Below are 23,006 nucleotides of genomic sequence, written 5' to 3'. Positions count from 1 at the left end.
AACAAGGCAAGAGGCCCTTCCCCCAATCCCAGATCTAATGGAAAAGCAGCTGTGTGAACCTGCCAGGCCTTGTTTTCCTCATCTTTAAAATGGTGATGATAATAATAATGTCTGCCTTATAGGAAAATAGCATGGACCAAATGAGACAGTGTTTACAAAAGGGCTTTGAAGGGGTAAAACAGATGTCAGGTTGCTCCTAAGTTCTAGTATCCTCCTCTAGCATAGTCCCAGAAGTGAGATGCAGAAACTACAGAAACAGCAGGGTAAGAAACTAACCGATAAAATTCCTATATCTGATATTTCCATTCCAGCTGTGTTAGAAAGTTTAGACAAAAACAGGTGCAAACTTGAGATTCTCACACTGGTGGAAACTTCAGCATTCATCACTCCCTTTTCACTGCATCTCACCAACCACAGCTGACAAGGTGACTTGCAGATATTTTCCTTGAGGGACCACAGAAAGTCTAACAACTGGGAGCAGAAGGCTGCCTCTGGGTGGCTGACGAGGTTCACAGCTTTGCGGGAGATTCATAATCCTAGGGGACTCGGACACCTCAGGGGAAACGTTCTGTGGGCACAAAAATCTATCACGGGCATTAGTCCTCGTTAAGTGCTTCAGGTGCAGCTAGGAGAAAGTATCTTGTTCTACAAGGTGGTCAGGGTACCTGGCAAGGGATATCCAAAGGACCCTTGGACATGCTGTAGCTTTTAGTGACACTGGGACAGATTTTACCATCCCACCTGGGCATCTTCTTCTCCAAATCAAAGATTATTTCAAAAGGAAGATTGTACGAAGAAAGTATTCTTCTGCAAGGGGTATTTAAGGAGGAGCCTTACGTGTGGACTAACCCACAGCGGAGAGAGAGCAGACCCAACAACCCAAGGCCACAAGGCAGGAGGACAGCAGAACAAAAATAGTCAATTTCAAGAGGCCCAAGGTCAGATTCTCCCCTCAGTCTCTGCAAGACACCACAGAAGCTCAGAAGCCATCAATGACTTACCACCGGCGAGGCCGCCACACCAAGGAGAGCGAGGAGGGCATGGTGACTTCCCCTTTGCTGGGAAGGTCTGTCACTCTTCCCCTCTCTAAGAGCTGCTGCCTGTGACGTGGAAGTGAGCTGTGACATGGCCAAGCCCTGAGCCCCTGGGAACACTGCCCCGTGACCTGCCCTGTGACGGCCCACAACGCCTGAGTTGCTGCTATAGCTCCTCTAACTGGAAAACCAAGGGAGAGGGCAGCAGGCATGGAGCAGAGCTTCCAGAACATGGCTGCAGAGCATAAACCACAATGGAGGCTTTTTGAAATTCATATTCCCCAAACCAGCTGCTGAGATTCTGGTTCAGTACGTCTAGGGTGGGGCTGAGGCACCTGCATTTTCAACAAAGTGCAGGGGCAGTGCCAATGCCCAGTCTGACTTGGGAACCTGTGGTCCAGAGAACTCAGGGAAGCTTCATTGTCCTTAATCCTTTCTCTTTCACAGGCTTTCTTCATGCTTCTTGTCCCCACGTGGAAGAGGAGGGTGTGGGGAAGAGGCTTAGATTTAAGCAAGGCAAAGCAGAGAAGGAGTCTGAAGGCCCTACGTTTCGATGTGAGCTATTCCCAGTCCTCATGCAAGTCATTTAACCTTTCTGAACCTCAGTTTTCTCATCTGTGGAGTGGGGGTAAAACCATCTACCCACTCAGGGTTGTGGGGGGAATAAACACCCATGAAGTGCCCAGTGCATGACACAGGGTAACTGTCAGAGCATTCACCTTAGTATTAGCTCTTTGCATTAGGGAAAGGAGGGGTGCAGGCAGTTCTCCATATGAGTATCTTGGCAAGAGAAAATGTAAATGTAAATAACTGACTTAGGCATAAAGAGAAAGAAAAATAAGTAAATAAACTGCAACAACAAAAAAAACACAGTAAGGGGCCATGAATTCAGGTTACATGGGGAGGGTGGGGAGATGCACAGAGCAAGTATGCAACACCATCTCTGGGAGCTCTACAGAGATTGGCTGGGAGGAAATCAACAGAGATTCACAAAGATTTAGGCACAAAGTTGTGTGAAGATTTACTGCAACGTTATTTTTTTTTATTAGAAATAGCCTACAGGCATTTTTTCATTTTCTTTTTTTTTTAACATTATGATAAACATGTATTACAGTTGACCTTTGAACAACATGGGTTTAACTGCGCTGACAAGTCATACACAGATTTTTTTTCAGTAAAAATGATCAACTACATGATCCGCAGTTGGCTGAATCTGCGAATGCAGAACCACGGATACCGAGGGCCTGTGTGGGACTTGAGCATCGTAGATTTTGGTGTCCTACTTGGGTCCTGGCACCAATCCCCTGCCAATACCGAGGGATGACTCGAAGATTTTTGCCTGCACAGGTTGGGGCAGGGGAGTCGGCGCCCCTAACCCACACGTGGTTCAAGGGTCAACAGTACTTTATTTCAGAAAAAAATGTTCCTTTTTAAATCTGGGTGAAGATTTTGGAATCTATTAGACTAGCTAAAAGCACCTGTATCTCAACTGTTTTCCTTTTAAACTCCAGTTTAACATTCAGATTAGAACATTAATATCAAGAAAGGAAGGCCTCTAAATTTTCCCCATGTAAACAAAAGGCAAAATACATTATAATTGTGGGTACCGTCAACACTTCTGAAGCACAAAGGGCATGAGGAAGGATTGGGGGTGCCTAAAGAGAAAACACATATAAAGAAGCAGACAAGATCTCCAATGTAATCCCGAAAAGTATTGGAAGAATTGGGTTCACTGCTTCCCTTCTCCCTCAACACAACAAACATACACACACACATGTGTGGACACACAAAATTATGAGAACTTTTGAAATAAAACTCAATGTTACCCACCAAGTCCTCTCCCGCACAGACCAACAGAATCTATTTTTATATTCCAGTGAGATTTGCAGCAAAGAATAGAGTACCAGTAAAAAGAGGAAATAATTTCTGTGCTGTACCTGGGTTTTTCTCACTTCCTTATTTTAAAATAATCACCTAACAAGTCCAAAAAATTCAGAACAATAGTACAATCTTCTATGCACTGGGTATATATCCCTGCAGACATTTTGGAACTAAACTGAACCACTTAAAAGGTTCTGGGTAATTTGCCATCTATTTAGAAAACTTATAATGATATATTACAGTGCTGGGGGGCTGGAAGAAACCTTCCAAATCATCTGGTCCAACCCCATCATTTTATAGATGAAGATCTTGGGAAATAAACTGGCTGCTCCAAAACACTGAAGACTCTTAATTAAAACATCTGCTCAATTTTAAGGTGGCTGACAAACTTGGAGAGAGGGGATGGGAAATAAAATAAAACCTCCAAAACATTTTTTAGTGGCATAGTAATTATAATCAATGGTCCTATTAAATGAAGAAGCAGTGAGGATCGTGACGGAAGTATACCCCCACTCCAATGTCAGGACCACTTACATCTGGAAAACTGAGAGGTTTAAAGCTGTCAGAGCTAACACATTGAATCTATGGGTTGAGGACCAGGAAGAAAACTCAGGAGCCCTGCCCTGAAGTCTACTGGCCTAAGCATCAAACGCTGGTCTAATTTTATACCTAAACACTGGTCCAGGAGTCACCCTTATGTGATGGTGCCTTCATTTCCAGAAAAAGTAGAGATTTGAGAAAATGGTCCAGGCATAACAGAGATACATGACAATTGACGTGACAAAGGAAGGGTGGCTTAGACCTTAGCTCAGTTTTCAGTGGACCCCTGACCAGCAGCATCAGCATCACCTGGTTGCTTGTTAGACATGCAGAATCTTGGGTCCTAACCAGACCTATGGAGGCAGAATCTGCATACTGACAAGAATCCCAGGTCCTCCTGCCCACATTAAAGTTTGATAAGTATTGATACTTATTTAGATAACACAGCAGCAAGAGAAAGTGTAATTAACTGCCTGTAACCACATTCAATCCAAGTTTCTGGAATAATTACCTCCATCACCAGCTCTACTTTCTAAAGCTTTTGATCTTTAAGCCTTATTTTAAATTTTAAATGGTCTAAAATTTAGCCTAGGGCTTCCCTGGTGGTGCAGTGGTTGAGAGTCCGCCTGCCGATGCAGGGGACACGGGTTCGTGCCCTGGTCCAGGAAGATCCCACATGCCGCGGAGCGGCTAGGCCCGTGAGCCATGGCTGCTGAGCCTGCGCATCTGGAGCCTGTGCTCCGCAGCGGGAGAAGGCCACAACAGTGAGAGGCCTGTGTACCGCAAAAAAATAAAAAAATAAAATAAAATAAATAAAATTTATCCTAAATTTTAAATGGTCTCAATGAATATCTTATTAAATAGTAATATTTGTTGACAAAAATTCAATTAATTATCAAGTTAAGAAGACAAAAAGGGAATTTTATCTGAGTCATTCTGAGGATTATATCCCAGGAAGCAGATTCTCAGAAAACTCTGAGAACTGTTCTGCCTGTTAGAAGTTGAAGGCACAGTCATATACATTTCTGAAACAAAGGATCATACATCAAAATGACATACTGATACTTTACATAAAGTTCACCAAGGATAAATGGTCCAGGTAGGCACATACAAAGCGAGCAGCAAGTCACCGTGACCCCGTACAGGGCTGGGAAAGAACACTATTCTTTTAAGAAGTTACACTGCTAGTGTCAGAAGAAAGAAAAAAATTGATCTTTATGGTTGAGCAAGCACTCCCATCTTTGAGGAGCTCTGGTTAATGTGTAATGTGGATGCACACTGCACATTAGGGAGGGAGGGATGAGGTCCAAACAAACACAAAGAGAGAATTTTATGTTTAATTTTTTCTTAACCTGCCCTAAAATATAAATTTTATTTCATCATGTTTTCTCACCAACTGTCTTAAAATTGAGAAAAAAATATAAATATTCTGGGCACATAACTATTTTCAAGGGTTACATAGATTATGAATTGAAGTCTTTTTTCCTGCTATTGTCTGCTGGGGTCATAGTAGAAACATGACCAGTATTTCTTCAGTTGGGAGTTAGAAACCCCAGGGAGATCTGGTGAAGGAGGAAGACTGAATTTAGAATAGGAATGTTTTCCTAGCAGAAAAAAGAGAAGCTACAGGTAAGGGAATTTTATGATCAAAAGGTTGTGAAGGTCACATGGTCCAATCATGGTTCCAAAGCTGAATTCCTTTTACACCACACATGCAGTCTCTGCTTGCACACTCCCAGTGATGTGGAACTCATCACCTCTAAAGGCTACCCATCCCATCTTTGCATGCTCTAATTGTTAGAAATATGCCTGAAATTTGTCTCCCTGTAGCCTTCGATAGCCCCACAATCAGTAACCCCACAATTACTGTCCCTACCATTAGCTCATTCCCATTATCAATTTTCCATTACATTTACCAGTGGAATTTTTTTTAACAGAGAAAGTCAAAGAAACAAGTTTCATGTATTTATTTCTCATAGGACTGGAGCAGCTTGTATAGTGGGCTGTATGAAAATTTTATTTTTTGCTTTTATTTTGAAGTGTCTCAAACCTCATGTGTACAAGAGGGATATTAAAATGAATAAATCGCAAGTTGTAGAGACTGTAACCAAGGACATAATCATACCAGAAGCCTAGTGTAGGGATAATACTGTCCTTAAACACTGTTTTAGTCCTAAACTTCCTGGGAGTCAAAGCAGGTATGAAATAGGGCAAGAAGGTGGTGCTTCAAAAATGTTTGAGACTCTCTGGCCTAGGGGACTCTAGGTTATCAGCCGTGGAAAGTGTCTTAGATCAAGTCTAATCCCACCTCTTACACAGAAGGAAACTGAAATTCAAAGAGGCTACATAAATTGCCTAATATTGGGCACCTAGTAAGCAGCTGAGCCAGGCAATAGAGTGTCGTTACTCATTTTTGCTACAACGCCAGACCTTGAGTCTTGGGTTTGTTAAGAAAGCTTGCTCAGGGCTTCCCTGGTGGCGCAGTGGTTGAGAGTCTGCCTGCCGATGCAGGGGACACGGGTTTGTGCCCGGGTCCAGGAGGATCCCACATGCTGTGGAGCAGCTGGGCCTGTGAGCCATGGCCGCTGAGCCTGTGCGTCCGGAGCCTGTGCTCCGCAATGGAGAGGCCACAACAGTGAGAGGCCCACGTACCACAGAAAAAAAAAAAAAAAAAAAAAAAGAAGAAAGCTTGTTCAGCACAAAAATCAGAGATAATAGCACCACATTACTGGGCCAACAGGACACTCCCAAAGCAAACCCAGCCATTCTGGCACACACAGAGACCTCTAATCCCCAAATTCGCAAGTCTAATACCAGATAAGAAAATGATATTGGAGGCATAAGCCATCCTTCCTCCTACTCTTTTTCCTATAATTCCACTTGTCCCTACATATCCATTGATTCTGAACTACAGAGATTTTCCACTAAGCAGCTTATTTTAATCTCCCATGAAAATAATCTCTTTCTGATGAGAGGTTATTTGCTCTCAAAGCAGAAACACCACTGTGAAACATTTCATTCCTTCTGAAACACTTGAAGCTAGTCTCATAGCACACTGAGCCAGAGTCATTAGTGCAGAGTAAAATCTTATAAGCGATCAACTTCCCCAGGCATCTGAACATTGGACTCATCCAAACAATATTCAGAGAATTCCTTTTACCATCTATTTTTAAAAATAATACCACTGTAGTATTTTAAAGAACAATCTGGTAGTGCACATGGCATGAGATGCCAGTACAGTGACAATACATCCATGGTACTCTGAATGATTGGCAGGTGGGTCACAGCAGCCTGCCCACCAGATCATAAGCTCATCCTAAGCAGTGACAGAAGCTCATGTGCAGAAACAACTAGTTGCATCTCGCTTCTCTGTAAGTTTCAGCAGACCCCTCAAAGCAATGAAGGGCAATCATGCAAATATGAATTCTGTGCTTTTTCTATCCTCGTGTCCTTCCGAAGTAAAGATAAGCAAACCCTGGAAAAATGACTAATCCAGGTCCCACGTATTTCAGGTGAGACATCTTCTATGCTCACACTAGTCATTTATATTACAAAATGACCTGGGATGCTACTATGTTAGGTGACCTGGTCATATTTATTGGTTTAGAGCAGGCCATTCCTGGGATAAAAGCATCTAGGGAGCTAAGAATTTGTAAATTCTTGATTCAGTTCATTAAATGAGACGGGGCAGATGAGCCAAATTAATACCCAAGTCAAACCAGGGATAACTGAGCACAGTTACATCGCCCCATAATTTTCCAGGCTTCTTTGCTGGTATCAGGTATATAAGAGCTCAAAGGCAAGAGAATAGAAGATAAACACATAGCCTGCTCATAGCCCACAGTGAGGCAAAAATAGAAAACAAGAAGAGGAAGAAAAGCCGTGACATGCATCCATCCCAGAGCACATCTTCCGTTACTGCTAATCAGAGCATATGTCACACTTCCTGGGGCCACTGAAATCATTAGCCCCACCAGAGAGGATCGGAATTTTCCCACTTTAAAAGGAGAAACAGGGCAAAAGACAGAAACTAGGCTAGCAGGAAATAGAGAAGGGAGGTATTTCTCTATAAACATGTTATCCAAAAGCGACACCTTTTCAACCAAAATCTTCAGGTGACCTGATGATAAAATCGAAATGGCTTGCAAGCAGGAAGGTTGGCAGTTGTATTCCTCACACCCCACCAAACTAAGTCTCAGCCTCCCACCCCCACTGCCCTCTAGGCTGGAACCTGTGTCCAATGTCTCCCAAGGTGTAGAAAATTCTAGAAAGAGGGCTAGCTTATCCTAGCACAAAACCCATGGGAAAGTGTCATCTTTCTTGCCTGCGGTCAAGGAGACCTACTCTATCCTTATCCCACCCCAGAAATAGGCTGCTCTAAACCAGTAAGTATGACTGGGGCTCTTAGCATAGTGAGGTCCAGGTTCAGCTTGTAATAGGAATGACTAGTGTTAACACGACAATGTCTCAGCTGAGATGTCTAGGACTTGGATGGGTCTTTCTTTCCAGGGCTTGCATATCTGTACTGCAGGAGAGACCCTTACCTTCAGAAATGGCCTTCCTCACAGCTGCCACGTAAGTCTCAGGCTCATCGTCACAGGTGAGCTCCTGCCAGTGTGCCCAGTCTGGAAAGAAGTCCAGAAACTCCTCGCTGTCCTGCACCCCGCAGAGCAGGCGCACCACGCGGTGTGGAGGATGGAAGGCTCTCTGCAGCAGGGGCAGCAGGGCCGGCTGGCAGAAGCACTGCACCAGCTCCGCAGACAGCAGCACCACGATGCAGCGTGTGCGGAGAAAGAAGCTCAGGTCCTCGGCTGAGAAGGAGGTCTTGGGGCCCAGCCTGTAAGTCAGCATCTTCTGGCTATGGACCTGCCAACTGGACAGGAAAAGGTCCTGGAGGTACTGGCACCATTCCTCGGCATCCGAGCTGTAAATGATGAGGATGTCGCATCCTACAAGCATCCCTGAGCAAGAAGGAGGCACAGAAGCACATTAACACACCTGCTCCTACTAGGGCTTCCCATGACCTGCAAGATATACCATCCAGATGAGGAGCCTGGCACCCACAATCTTTCACCGTCTGCCTCCAGCCTACCTGTCTAACTTCTTTCTCACTTGCAGTCTGTGTTCCAACCATTACAGACTCCCTGCTTTTGCCCAAACATACCATGCCATTTCAGATCTTTGCATAAGCTATTGCTTCTGCTGGCATGCTCTTCTCCCCACAGCTGATGCAGTATAGGATGATGATGATGATGATGATGATGAAGATGATGATAGCAACTGCAAGCACTTATATAGAGCTTACTGTGTTCCAGACACTCGTCCAACCTTATTGCCTCCCAAACTCATTTTATCATCACAGCAACTTTCTAAGGTAGGTACTAATATTAGCCTGATTTTGAAGATGAGAAAATTGAGGTATGGCAAGTTAAGTGATTTACCCAAGAGCCCCAGTGGCAGAGTCAGAATTTGAACTCAGGCAGTTTGATCCCCGAGCCTAGCTCTTTCCCAAATACAGTGGTTACAAGCACAGGTCTGGAATCAGGCAGCCAGACTTAGCATCTTGGCTCTCTGAAGTATTAGCTGTGCAACCTTGGGCAAGTTGCTTAAATTTTCTAAACCTCATTTATTCATCTGTAAATGGAAATATAAAGGCAATATTTATCAGTGTTTTGTGAAAATTAAATTAGGTATTTCATGTAAAGTGCTAAGCATGGTACTTGACGCGTAGTAAACCCTCAATGATTGGTAGCTGGTGTCATTATCCTCACATTAATATAAACAATGCATTAATGTAAAAGTAACCATGGTTGAATTAACATGTTGACCCACACAATACCATTTATAAGGTGCTTCTCGCCATATATGGTCTGTCACATAGGCTTTCTTCTTCCTCTAATAAAGCACAAATGCCAGAAACAGAGTCCAAAGCCTTAGAGAAGTGTTGAATTAAAAAGGTCTGGGCTTCCCTGGTGGTGCAGTGGTTGAGAGTCCACCTGCCGATGCAAAGGACACGGGTTTGTGCCCCGGTCCGGGAAGATCCCACATGCCACGGAGCAGCTGGGCCCGTGAGCCATGACCGCTGAGCCTGCGCCTCTGGAGCCTGTGCTCCGCAATGGGAGAGGCCACAACAGTGAGAGGCCCGCATACCACAAAAAAAAAAAGAGGTCTTTTGGGGATCACTTGGTCCAAACTCCTCATTTACAGATAAAAGAAATACTTCATCTGGGAGATAAAGGAATTTGCTTAAATTCACACTCAGCAAATAAGTTCAGAGCCAGGACTGAAACTCAGGTTGTCCCCTGGTTCCTTACCCAGTCCTCTTGCCAATCTACCTGCTGCCTCCCATCAGGAATTCTGTCAAGAATCTTATGAGCAATAACTCTTATCTTCCCATTATCAAAGTTCAAAGATGCTTGGCTCTTATAACGGTTACCACTGTTGTGGGTCTTCATCTCCCACTAATTCAATGAATTATTCTAAGGGATTTGGAAGGGGTGAGCGCAGAGAAGTAGCCATACATCTACAATGCAATAGGGATCCTTCCTCCCACTTAGAGAAGGAAGCTTGGAATTTTGTCAAACGGGAGTCATCTAAGTTGTGGATTATCACAATTACATGCCATCCTTGGGCCACATTTAGCTGAATGGTTCCTGGCCAAAAGGTCAGAGGCAGGAGTGGGGCAAGACCTGAGCTTCTCAGTTCTGAAAACATCATGAGAGGAACCCCCTTTCCTGCCCCCATCCATCACCATATTCAAAGTTAAAACAATGACATATAAAATGTAAACTCAACACAGTTCTGATATCCCCCAGGATGACAGTGCCAAATCTTTTAAAACAGTAAATAAAACAAAAATATGGAGTTTCTCTCTATTTGGAGTCCCTAATTCAGTACTAATATAAGACGCAACAGGCTTCCAGTAGGCTTCTGTTAACAGCACATTGCAATACCTGCTGCTCATTAAAGACCTCTAGTCATCAAGGAAAGTTTAAAGGTTAATAATAGGGGAAACTGGGTGTGCAATATATGAGAATTCTCTGTATTACCTTCCCAATTTTTCTTTAAATCTAAAACTTCTAAAATAAAAATTTAAAAATACAATTTAAATAAAATGCGCTTAAGGGTTTAACCTCTTCTAAATGGAAAACCTATTTAAAATGTCTCATTCCTGAGGTTCCAGTGTTAAATTCAACCTCCCTTTGAGCAAAAGTACAGGCATACCTCAGAGATATTGCAGGTTCGGTTCCAGACAACCCCAGCAAAGTGAATATCACAAAAAAGCAAGTCGTCCAAATTTTCGGGTTTCCCGGTGCATATAAAAGTTATGTTTACACTATACTGTAGTCTACTAACTGTGTGAGAGCATTATGTCTTAAAAAACAATTGTTAATTAAAAAACACTTTATTGCTAAAAAATGCTAACCACCATCTGAGCCTTCAGCAAGTCGTAACCCTTCTGCAATAGTCAAAAGTCACAGATCACAAATCACCATAACAAATATAATAATAATGAAAAAGTCTGAAATATTGCAAGAATTACCAAAATGTGACACAGAGACAGGAAGTGAGGAAATGCTGTTGGAAAAATGGGGCCCATAGACTTGCTCGATGCAGGGTTGCCACAAACCTTCAATTTGTCAAAAATGTGGTATCTGTGAAGCACAATAAAGCCAAGTGCAATAAAACGAGGTATGCCAGTACTTGAGAAGGAAGTGGTTAGTACCTCAGACTAGTTAATATCACAACCTACTTGGTCACCAACTCATGGTGTGACTTCACACCAATATACTATATCTAAACAAATTTTTCCTCAATGTAAATGAGGACAACAAAATCTATCACCTCCCTGAGCTTTGCTCTGCTGCTGAAACTGAAAGCTAGGGAAGTTATAGAAAAGTGTAAGTTAAAGTCCCTCCACAACCTTCTGGGTAACAACACAGGACTAAATGCTTTGTCGGGGACTCTCTCTCATATGTGGGGACACCCCTTTCTTCAAGGAGAATTCCCTTCCTTTAACCATAAGTCACTTCTTCACATGTGCCAAATCATTCCTCCCACTGTTGTTTGTTTGTTTATTTAGAGAAATGAAGTACATGAATCAACAAGGAGTCCATAAATCCTAGACAGAAATAAGGAAGGGTCTTTGTCCTTGTCGAGCTTAGAGACCAGGTTTGGCTATAGAAGGAGAAAGGAATGGATAACAGTAGAAGCAGGAGCTGGCTGGTGGCAACAGGGAGTGATGATGGTGGTAAGAAACACAGTGACCAAAAGAGAAGTTCCTTTAAAAGATTCAAAATCCACCTGAGAAGAGAACCGAGAAGAAGAGCTTGGAAGCTTCTCAATCTACCCAGCCCAGACCGCTTTTTAGTCTGGCACTCCGTTCATCCGTCCTGGAACCCATGTTTGAATCTGGGCACTATACTGAAGAGGGGTGTGAGATAGGGAAGGTGAATTGGATAGGGAGAGATCTGGAAACAATTAATGTGAGGAGCTTCCAGACTCCGAAGGTTTCAAGTATAGAGACTTGGCAGGAGTATTGAGGAACCTCAAGGATCACGTGGAAGTTAAGACGACAAAAAATTAAAGGTCCCTTCAAGCCCTTTTGTCCTAATAAATCCAGGAATGGTAGAAGGATCTGGAGGTAAGAGAAGCCTTGGAGAAAGCAGGCAGAAAAAGGTATGAGAGCTTTCTTCAAATACCTGGAGGCTGACACATGGAGGAAAGGATTCTGGTTTTCACTCAACCAGGCTTGGCCACTTGGGAAAATCACTTATGGCTTCTCTCTCTTCTCTCTCAAGAGTAAATACAAGAGACGTTATCAGGAGCCTAGAGACTATTCCAGGATAGGCTGATTCCATTTCATTTTACCTTGCTTCCCAAGTTCTTTCAAAGACTGGGAGCCAAGATTCTCCTTGATTTCCACAAGCAAATACGCCTCTCAAAAAACAAAAGACTAATGCTTACTCCTCAGTGGAAGGGAACTGAAGAAGACCACATGATTGAGCCATAAGAAGGAATGAAGTACAGACACATGCTACAACTTGGATGAACCCTGAAAACGTCATGCTACAAAAGAAGTTAGTCACATACTATATGATCCCATTTACATGAAAGTCCAGAGTAGGGAAGTCTACAGAGACAGAAAGTAGAACTTAGGGCTAGGGAAAAGGAGGCAACAAGGGGGTGATGGCTAAAGCATACAGAGTTTCTTTTTGAGGTGATGAATATGTTCTAAAATTGACTGTGATGATGGTTGCACATATCTGTGAGGATGCTAAAAACCATTGAATTGTATACTTTAATGGATGAATTGTATGGTATGCAAAATACATCTCAGTAAAACTATTTAAAAGAAGATGAGGGCTTCCCTGGTGGCGCAGTGGTTGAGAGTCTGCCTGCCGATGCAGGGGACACGGGTTCGCGCTCCGGTCCGGGAAGATCCCACATGCCGCAGAGCGGCTGGGCCCGTGGGCCATGGCCACTGAGCCTGTGCGTCCAGAGCCTGTGCTCCGCAATGGGAGAGACCACAGCAGTGAGAGGCCCGCGTACCGCAAAAAAAAAAAAAGAAAATGAAGGAGGGGAAGGGGGGAGGGGGGAGGGGGAGGGGGGAGGGGGGAGGGGGAGGGGGAGGGGGGAGGAAAAACGAGGCAAAGAAGAGGAGAAGAAGAGGAAAACCACAAAGAAGAGTGGCCTGGATGACTCCAGAGCCTACAGCATTTTGGCAAGAGACGCTCTCACCACTGTCACCACTGTGACCTGCCACCGTGGGTCCTGGTACTTCCAGACCTCAGGGAGTCCCGGGGACTCCAGAGGCCCAACTCCCACTTGCAGCCCCTGGAGTGGTGACTCACCACAGAGGACGTTTACGGCAAGAAGGTTTGACAGCTCCAACCCGTTACAGACATCTGCAAAGCCACTACAGAGCCCATAAAGAGCCCCAGGTTTGGCCACCAGGCGTGAGTTCCCTTCTGAATAGGAGCACACCCTTCTAGCCCCTTTGGCCACGCCCACTGGGGGGGCGATGCACATAGGACACTGGACCAGGGTGGTTTTCTCTGCCTCCGCTGCCCAAAGTATGCTCTTTCCTGGACTTAACAGCCCAGGGCCTGTTCCTAGCAATGCGAGGAGGTGGGAGCTTCACTGACCTTATCTCCTACTTCTCCCCAATCACCCACCTACTGTGGCCACTGTGGTCTGCTCCCCGTTCCATAAATACATCACGTGCACCCATTTATTGTTCCCCTGACTAGAGCACTCTTCCCCGACACGACTCCTCCCCCGCCCTCCTTCAGGTCTTTGCTCAATGCCCCTTTCTCTGTGAGGCCTAATCTGGCTGCCTCCTTTAAAAGTATAACCCCAACCCACTTTACCCCTCTACTGTTTTTCCACTGCACTTATCATATCATGTACTTTCCTTACTAACTGTATTGCCTGCCTTCCCCCACTGCTGCATAAGCTCCATGGGGTCATGGCTTATGTCCGTTTTACTTACTAAATATACACCTGACACCTAGAACTGTGACTGTACTTGGCTTGTTTCTGTTTTTTAATTTATTTATTTTTGGCTCCGTTGCCGTGTGCGGGCTTTCTCTAGTTGCGGTGAGCGGGGGCTACTCTCCATTGCGGCGCGCGGGCTTCTCATTGCGGTGGCTTCTCTTGTTGCGGAGCACGGGCTCTAGGCACGCGGGCTTCAGTAGTTGTGGCACGCAGGCTCAGTAGTTGTGGCGCGCAGGCTCAGTAGTTGTGGCGCTCGGACTTAGTTGCTCCATGGCATGTGAGATCTTTCCGAACCAGGGCTCAAACCCGTGTCTCCTGCACTGGCAGGCAGATTCTTAACCACTGCGCCACCAGGGAAGCCTTGTATTTGTTGAATGAATTGATTCCCTCTAGATAACTCCGCATTGGCTTCCGAATGGAATGTGTGGACTATGAACCTACTATTACCTTATTCACAGTACAGGTTCTTCTAACCTCCAGAGCCCAGCTAGAGGGCCAGGAGGCTAAGGTTAGCTACCTTCCCACTTCCCGTAAATAATGAGCCTGCATCACCAAATCTAACAACTGTCTCCATTGGCCTCTTCTTCCAAAGCACCATTAGAAGGCTCAGGGGATCTAGGGAGAGCTGGCTCTTCATTCTAGCATCTGCCCACAATTTCTCCAAGAACAGCACCTTCTCCCAGCCAACTATATTTTATTTTTCAAGAAGCTTTTACATCCCGTTTCCACATTTTATCTCTACTATAACATCATAAGATGGGATGGGGAAATACAAGTAAACCCATTTGCAAACATGGTAACTCTAATCTTCTCATCTAGTAATTCCCTGTTTACTTATTGCTTGCCTTCACAGACTATAAACTCCTTGAGAGCACAGATTAGGGTGTCCTGGTCACCACTGAGGATATATTTAGGTGCACATTGTCTATTAAATTGTATAGTTAGTGCTCATTAATTGTCTCTATTCTCATCATCATTGCCGTGTTTGTCCTGTATCTCAGTGAGTGAGTGACTTGCCAAGTGTACACGCCCATGAACCAGAAGGGAACCCAGGGCTAATGGGAAGAGACTCTTGGCACCTTTCGATGGGTCGATTACCCAGTCACCTCCACCTCTCCCCAGTCCCCAAAGTTCTGCAAAGGACATAAGAAAAGTAAAGCTAAAGGAATGGTGTTCCTAGAGTCCTATGGAAATTCTAGACAAAAACAAAGCCCAGGAGGGTAGAGGAAGCGGGCATAGGAAGGTGGCCCAAGGGCCCATCTCCCAACCTCGGACTGTCTGAGCTCCCCCTATTGGCCCGATGGGACCCGAAGAGAAGCATTTCACCGGCCGAGAGACAAGTCGGCTCTCCACCTACTTTAAACTTGACTCTCGGCTCACAGAGTTAGTGCAACAGGGAGATCGACCCTCAGAAGCTCGGGCCAGTGCTGGAGGGAGAAAAGGAAACTTAGAAGACGGGGGACAGGGGAAGGTCGGGCAGGGGCTGAAGAAAATCGCGCAACAGGCTGGGAAGGGAAACGTGAGAAAGTTGGGGTGGGAAGTTTGCGACAAGGAACAGAGAAAAGAACAGAAAGAACACAGATGCTACGCCGAGGAAGCAGCCGGATTCGAAAGGGTACAGCGTACAGCAAGAGGCGGCGGGCGAGAGGGCGCGCGGAGGGGAGGCGGAGGAGAGTCCGGCCTACGCACCTGAGGCTGCCATGCCGCCGGCCGCAGTCCTCCGTGCCCGGCTCGCTGCGCGCGGGGCCCGGGGCCGGAGCGGGCCCGGCGGCGTCCCTGGCGCGGAACGGGAGGGGCGCCCAGCTCCGCGCAGCACCAGCCGCCGCTCTGGCGCTTCCTCCCGCCGGGCAGCGAGGACTTGCCGCGAGGGCGTGTCCACAGGGCCCGCCCCGCCGGCGGGGCTCGGCCCGGGGCACCTGCACCCCAGGCCGTTGGGGAGGGGAAGTGAGAACAGCGCCCCCCGCCAGCCACCGGCCGGCAGTCGGCCAGCTCCCCGCGCGGCCCCCGCTCCGCCCATCGCTCACTCAGGGTAGGTAGGAGGCAGGGGGCTTCGTGCGTCCCACTCCCCGTGAAAACAGCCGGATGGGCCACCAAAGGGCAGCCTGAGGTAGAGGGAGCGTTGAGAGAGGAAGCAGGGAGAAGGGTTAGCTGCCCGGCCTCTGTGACCTGGGGCGGGGGCTGAGCACAGCTGGCCAAGCCATCTCCCCATCCCCTGGGGCTTTCTCCCTGAGCCGCTGCCCCGGCAGGAAAGGGAGGGGTCAGGAAGGGGAAGAGGCACCTTCCCTGGCACCTGGCCCTGGGTGCTTGGCGTTGCCCTTGATTACCCTCCAGTGACCTGCCTGAATTCCCTGGACCTGGTCTCCTGATGGCACATGAACGTTAATGATAATCTCTTATGATAAATGCATGGCATAGTTATCATTGCTTTTTATGCCTTTGAGGTAGCACCTATCACTGTCTTCAAGTTAGCGCTGAAGAAACAAACCAAATCCCTTGCTCAGACTCCCACAGAGAGTAAATGCTCCCCGAGGTTCCATACCAGGCCTGTCTGAGTCCAGAGCTAGAGGTCTGCCTTAACCCTTGCACTCACCTGCCGGCTTCTTGTCCTTCTCCCTTTGCTGCTCCTCTAATGGATCTGAATAGCTCTGTGACCTTGGAATCCTCCACGATGCAGGTCCAGGGGATGGGTCCAGAGAGCAGAGATGACGGAAAGATAGGGTTCCAGCGCAGGTGGAAAGGAATGAAATGTATTTTAAAACGGAAATATCAGGGTTCAGGCCGACAACTAGTTTTCTACTGTTGCCATAACAAAAATTACTACAAAACTTAGTGGCCTAAAATAACACAAATTTCTCTCACTGTTCTGTATTTCAGAAGTCCAACATGAGTTACACTGGGCTAAAATCAAGGTGTCGTCATGGTTTGGTTCCTTTCTGGAGGCTCTAGAAGAGAATCCATTTCCTCGCCTTTTTCAGCTTCTGGAGAAAATTACACACATTTCTTGATTCATGCCCCACCCCCATCTTCAAAGCCTGCAACATAACATCATTCTGACCCTGCTTCCCTCATCAGATCTCTCTCTGTCTGTCTCCTCTGCCTTCCACTTTTAAAGGCTCTAGCGATTACATTGGTCCCACACAGATGATCCAGGAAAGCCTCTTTAAGTTCAGCTGACTAGCAATCTTAATATCACCTACAACCGTAGTTCTTCTTTGCTGTGTAACAACGTATTCACAGGATCTAGAGGGTTAGGATGTGGACATCTTTGGAGGGGGCATTACTCTGCCTACCACAGACCTGGAATTCTGAAAGAGGAGATGAGCCTGCTACCTGCTCTACCTTATACCTGTTCTCCATGTTCAGGATTTCTCTGGCCTCCACACCAGGTTAGCCATACCTGCTACCCACCCCCAGCCCCCTATCAATGCACTGTCACAGCCCTATACTGTTCTTTAATAGAACTTATATTGATAGTTTTCTGCAATTACAAGTAGCTTCACAGACAAAACCTAGAAGCCTAGCCCTCTTGCAAGCTTCCTTCCCTACCTACCAAAAGGGCCACTCCCCATAAAGTTTCTGCCACTTGTCTCCTTGGGCCATTTTGAGCAGTAGCAGTGCCCATTTCCAGGCTGGACCTCAGGTTCAGAGAAATGAAATGTTGGGCATCTGCTATGTGGCCAAATCTGCTCAGAGTGCTGTCACTTATTCAGCTTTCATGAATCTTTACCTGAAACCTGTGAGGTAGTCATATTATTATGATCCCATTTTACAGGGGAAGAAACTAAGTCTCCAAAAAGGTAATTTGCGTGATCCATGGTCACTTATTTAGTAAGTGTCAAAGCTAGATTTTGAATTCAAATCCACGTGCTACACAAGAGCTGACTCTCTTGTCGTGCGTTGCGATTCAGAAGCCACACCAGCCATTCCATGCCAATTCCACGATCTTCAAACCAAAAGTGACCTTAGTAACAGGAAAAAGGAGTGTTGTAGAGATTGCTGGTTGCACACCCAATATCTATTGTCCTTAGTAACAAAATCACAGTTTTATCTGTAGGCAGCAATGTGCCCCACTAAAAGAGTCCACTCCCCAGCCTCTGTTGCGACAAGATGCTGAAAGATGAGGAGGAGGCTGACAAGATGTAACTGGAAGTCATTAGGTGGGCATACAAAAAAAAGTTCTCTACGGTGTGCTTAATTCTGCTGCCAGATATCCCTTTTGCCTTTCTCTCTCTCTTTTAGTGCCTTCTTGGAATGTGAATGGATGGCTGGAGATCCAACAGCCTTCTTAGATTTTGAGGTGACCTCGTGAATGGAAGCCACACACTAAGGACAGTAGAGAACAAAGATGGGCAGAATCTAGTTCCCTACTGACGATGGAGCTTCCATATGAAATCCAGGGTACCCATATTCGAATTAGTTTACTTGAAAGAGAAACACATCTCTGTCTTGCTAGAGCCATGATTATTTGTGTATTCTGCTATATGTAAGCAAACCTAATTCTTTACTGACCTGGGAATGGAAGCTAACATTTATTGAGCACCAACTATAATTCATGAACTTTCTTATACTATCTCAGTTTAATCCTCACAGTAATTCTGAGTCATAGGTGCTATCTCCACTTCAGAGATAAAGAAACTAAGATTCAAAGATGTTAGTTTTTTCAGGGTCATTCAATAGTTAGTATAACTATGATTCAAACCCAACTCAGTCTAAACCCAATGTCCATGGTCTTTCCATGGCACAATGACATAATGGATGACTTCAGAGAGTAAATTAAAACTACTTACTGAGGATACTTGGGTGCTCTCAAGTGAGGGGTCCCCCTTGAGTCCTCGGCACTTCAAATCTCACACAGATGGTGCCTTCACTTGTGCATGAAAGCATATCTTGCACGTTTTCTACTTCTTCCTTCTGAGGTGCTGAAGCAGAAAGTTTAGGCAGCTGTGATAAAAAGTTTAGGACTTGGCCTCATACACTCTTAGAATGTTAAAGCTGGAAAAGACCCTAAGAGGTCATTATTCGACCCATGTGGAAACTAAGGCCAAGAGAGGTAAAGTGACCTTTCTAATATCATACACTGAGTTGAAGGCAGAACCAGGATTAGAATTCTAGTCTTGATTCCTAGTCTGGTGGTTTTTAGCTATATCTGGCCACTTATTTTTTTCCTCTATTAGTAAAAGAAAGCAACTGTAGAAAATTCTTTCCTTAATCTGATGTTTCAACTTTGTAGTTCTTTCCCATAAATCTACCATAAGCTCCTAGACAGTTAAATCAAACTCGAATGCCTCGGATAAGCCCCACTTGGTCATGATGTATCATCCATTTTATATGTTGCCAATTTACTAATACTTTGTTAAGGATTTTTGCATCTGTGTTCATGGGGGATACTGGTCTGTAATTTTCTTTTTTGTAATGTCTTTATTAGTTTTTAGTATCAGGGTTAATCTGGCCTCATAAAACAAGTTTGGAAGTATTCCTTTCCCCTCTATTTTCTAATAGAGAACAACTGGTATCATTTCTTTCTTAAATGTTTATAGAATTAACCACTAAAACTATCCAAGCCTAAATTTTCTTTTGTCAGGTTTAGCTAGCCAGTTCAATTTCCTCAAAAGACATAGGGCTATCCATGTTTCACATTTCATCTTGTCCAGTATTGGTAAATTGTATTTTTCAAGGAATTTGTCCATTTAATGTAAGTTTTAAAAATTTATAGATATGAAGTCACTCATATTTCCTTATTATCCTTTTAATGTCTGTAGGATTCGTAATGATAGCCCCTCTTTTATTTCTGATATTGGTCATTGGAGTCTCTTCTCTTTCTCTCTCTCTCAATCTCTCAGTCTTGCTCTCTCGATCTCTAGCAGTCTAAATAGATGTTTATCAATTTTATTGGTCTTTCCAAAGAACCAGCTTTTGCTTTTAATTTTTCTGTCATTTGTTTTCTACTTCATGGTTTGGGCTCTTTATTATTTCCTTCCTCCTATCTACCTTGGGTTCCCTTTGCTCTTATCTAGTTTCCTAAGGTTGAACATTTGGCCATTGTTTTTTATTCCATTCATCTTTTTTTTTTTGGTAGTATTCTTTTATTAACTCTATAGTATAAAGTAACAATACAGACTTCGAAATGCCTAGCCTCATCATGGCCGGGGGGCCCTACATCTATATTCCAGCCACGATGGTCTCCTTTCAGCCCGTCAGACAGGCTGTACTTTCCCAGGTCTGGGTTTTATTTCATCTTTCTTAGAGGCTTCTTTCTATAGAATAGACTTCCCTGATCATCTGTCTTCCAGATCTGATTTAGGTCCCCTTCATTTCTCATATAACGTCACACTGCCACCATCACAGATTTTATCACTATGTATTGTGACCATTGATTTATTTTCTGCCTGCTTCATGATTCATAAGCTCCAGGAGAGCAGTGTCTACTTGAGTCTTATTCTTTGTAATGTGTTTCCTGTCACAGTTAAAGCCCACCATTGGTAAGTTGTCATTACATTTGGGAGATGGGATGAATGTATGAGAAGACCTATGTGTCAGCCCAGGTCTCTCTACTGGTTGACTCTGTCAATGATAGTGTTGAAGATAATACCTTGCTCTGGGAGTTGTTGCCAGGATCAGATGAGATAGTACAGGTGGAAGTGCTTCGTAATCTATAAAATGTTAATTATTACTCAATCTTTTTATTTTATTTTATTTTTTTTATTAGTTTCTGCTTTATAACAAAGTGAATCAGTCATACATATACATCTGTTCCCCCATCCCTTCCCTCTTGCGTCTCCCTCCCTCCCACCCTCCCTATCCCACCCCTCCAGGCGGTCACAAAGCACCGAGCTGATCTCCCTGTGCTATGCGGCTGCTTCCCACTATCTATCTACCTTACGTTTGGTACTGTATATATGTCCATGCCTCTCTTTCGCTTTGTCACAGCTTACCCTTCCCCCTCCCCATATCCTCAAGTCCATTCTCAAGTAGGTCTGTGTCTTTATTCCTGTTTTACCCCTAGGTTCTTCATGACATTTTTTTCTTAAATTCCAAATATATGTGTTAGCATACAGTATTTGTCTTTCTCTTTCTGAGTTACTTCACTCTGTATGACAGACTCTAGGTCTATCCACCTCATTACAAATAGCTCAGTTTCGTTTCTTTTTATGGCTGAGTAATACTCCATTGTATATATGTGCCACATCTTCTTTATCCATTCATCCGATGATGGACACTTAGGTTGTTTCCATCTCTGGGCTATTGTGAATAGAGCTGCAATGAACATTGTGGTATATGTCTCTTTTTGAATTATGGTTTTCTCAGGGTATATGCCCAGTAGTGGGATTGCTGGGTCATATGGTAGTTCTATTTTTAGTTTTTTAAGGAACCTCCATACTGTTCTCCATAGTGGCTGTACCAATTCACATTCCCACCAGCAGTGCAAGAGTGTTCCCTTTTCTCCACACCCTCTCCAACATTTATTGTTTCTAGATTTCTTGATGATGGCCATTCTGACTGGTGTGAGATGATATCTCATTGTAGTTTTGATTTGCATTTCTCTAATGATTAATGATGTTGAGCATTCTTTCATGTGTTTGTTGGCAGTCTGTATATCTTCTTTGGAGAAATGCCTATTTAAGTCTTCTGCCCATTTTTGGATTGGGTTGTTTGTTTTTTTGCTATTGAGCTGCATGAGCTGCTTATAAATTTTGGAGATTAATCCTTTGTCAGTTGCTTCATTTGCAAATATTTTCTCCCATTCTGAGGGCTGTCTTTTGGTCTTGTTTATGGTTTCTTTTGCTGTGCAAAAGCTTTGAAGTTTCATTAGGTCCCATTTGTTTATTTTTGTTTTTATTTCCATTTCTCTAGGAGGTGGGTCCAAAAGGATCTTGCTGTGATTTATGTCACAGAGTGTTCTGCCTATGTTTTCCTCTAAGAGTTTGATAGTTTCTGGCCTTACATTTAGGTCTTTAATCCATTTTGAGCTTACTTTTGTGTATGGTGTTAGGGAATGATCTAATCTCATACTTTTACATGTCCCTGTCCAGTTTTCCCATCACCACTTATTGAAGAGGCTGTCCTTTCTCCACTGTACATTCCTGCTTCCTTTATCAAAGATAAGTTGACCATATGTGCGTGGGTTTATCTCTGGGCTTTCTATCCTGTTCCATTGATCTTTCTGTTTTTGTGCCAGTACCACACTGTCTCGATTACTGTAGCTTTGTAGTATAGCCTGAAGTCAGGGAGCCTGATTCCTCCAGCTCCGTTTTTCGTTCTCAAGATTGCTTTGGCTATTTGGGGTCTTTTGTTTTTCCAAACAAATTTTGAAATTTTTTGTTCTAGTTCTGTGAAAAATGCCAGTGGTAGTTTGATAGGGATTGCATTGAATCTGTAGATTGCTTTGGGTAGTAGAGTCATTTTCACAATATTGATTCTTCCAATCCAGGAGCATGGTATATCTCTCCATCTATTTGTATCATCTTTAATTTCTTTCATCAGTGTCTTATAATTTTCTGCATACAGGTCTTTTGTCTCCTTAGTTAGGTTTATTCCTAGATATTTTATTCTTTTTGTTGCAGTTGTAAATGGGAGTGTTTTCTTGATTTCACTTTCAGATTTTTCATCATTAGTGTACAGGAATGCCACAGATTTCTGTGCATTAATTTTGTATCCTGCTACTTTACCAAATTCATTGATTAGCTCTAGTAGTTTTCTGGTAGCATCTTTAGGATTCTCCATGTATAGTATCATGTCATCTGCAAACAGTGACAGCTTTACTTCTTCTTTTCCAATTTGGATTCCTTTTATTTCCTTTTCTTCTCTGATTGCTGTGGCTAAAACTTCCAAAACTAAGTTGAATAAGAGTGGTGAGAGTGGGCAGCCTTGTCTTGTTCCTGATCTTAGTGGAAATGGTTTCAGTTTTTCACCATTGAGGACGATGTTGGCTGTGGGTTTGTCATATATGGCCTTTATTATGTTGAGGAAAGTTCCCTCTATGCCTACTTTCTGCAGGGTTTTTATCATAAATGGGTGTTGAATTTTGTCGAAAGCTTTCTCTGCATCTATTGA

At 44.2% G+C, this 23,006-nt stretch overlaps 2 protein-coding genes across 2 annotated transcripts in view; one reads left to right on the top strand and one right to left on the bottom strand.

The window, feature by feature from the left end:
- PIK3AP1 (phosphoinositide-3-kinase adaptor protein 1) overlaps positions 1-9,910 on the bottom strand; it is a 114,436-nt gene extending 104,526 nt beyond the window's left edge. Inside the window, exons 1-3 of the mRNA XM_060095776.1 lie at positions 9,770-9,910; positions 9,290-9,350; positions 8,000-8,416 (exon numbers count right to left, since the gene is read on the bottom strand). Of these exons, the coding sequence (XP_059951759.1) occupies positions 8,000-8,416; positions 9,290-9,350; positions 9,770-9,910 (619 nt within the window). The remainder of the gene's footprint in view (positions 1-7,999; positions 8,417-9,289; positions 9,351-9,769) is intronic.
- Positions 9,911-15,655: 5,745 nt separating this feature from the next.
- Positions 15,656-18,264, top strand: LOC132487878 (cbp/p300-interacting transactivator 4-like). Its single transcript, XM_060095763.1, has 2 exons — positions 15,656-15,984; positions 18,195-18,264. Exons 1-2 carry the CDS (start codon positions 15,656-15,658, stop codon positions 18,262-18,264), a joined length of 399 nt encoding a protein of 132 aa, XP_059951746.1.
- The last annotated feature ends 4,742 nt before the right edge of the window (positions 18,265-23,006 follow it).

Source organism: Mesoplodon densirostris, chromosome 1, assembly GCF_025265405.1.
Source record: "Mesoplodon densirostris isolate mMesDen1 chromosome 1, mMesDen1 primary haplotype, whole genome shotgun sequence".
Taxonomy (NCBI): domain Eukaryota; kingdom Metazoa; phylum Chordata; class Mammalia; order Artiodactyla; family Ziphiidae; genus Mesoplodon; species Mesoplodon densirostris.
This window is presented reverse-complemented; position numbering and strand designations above follow the sequence as displayed.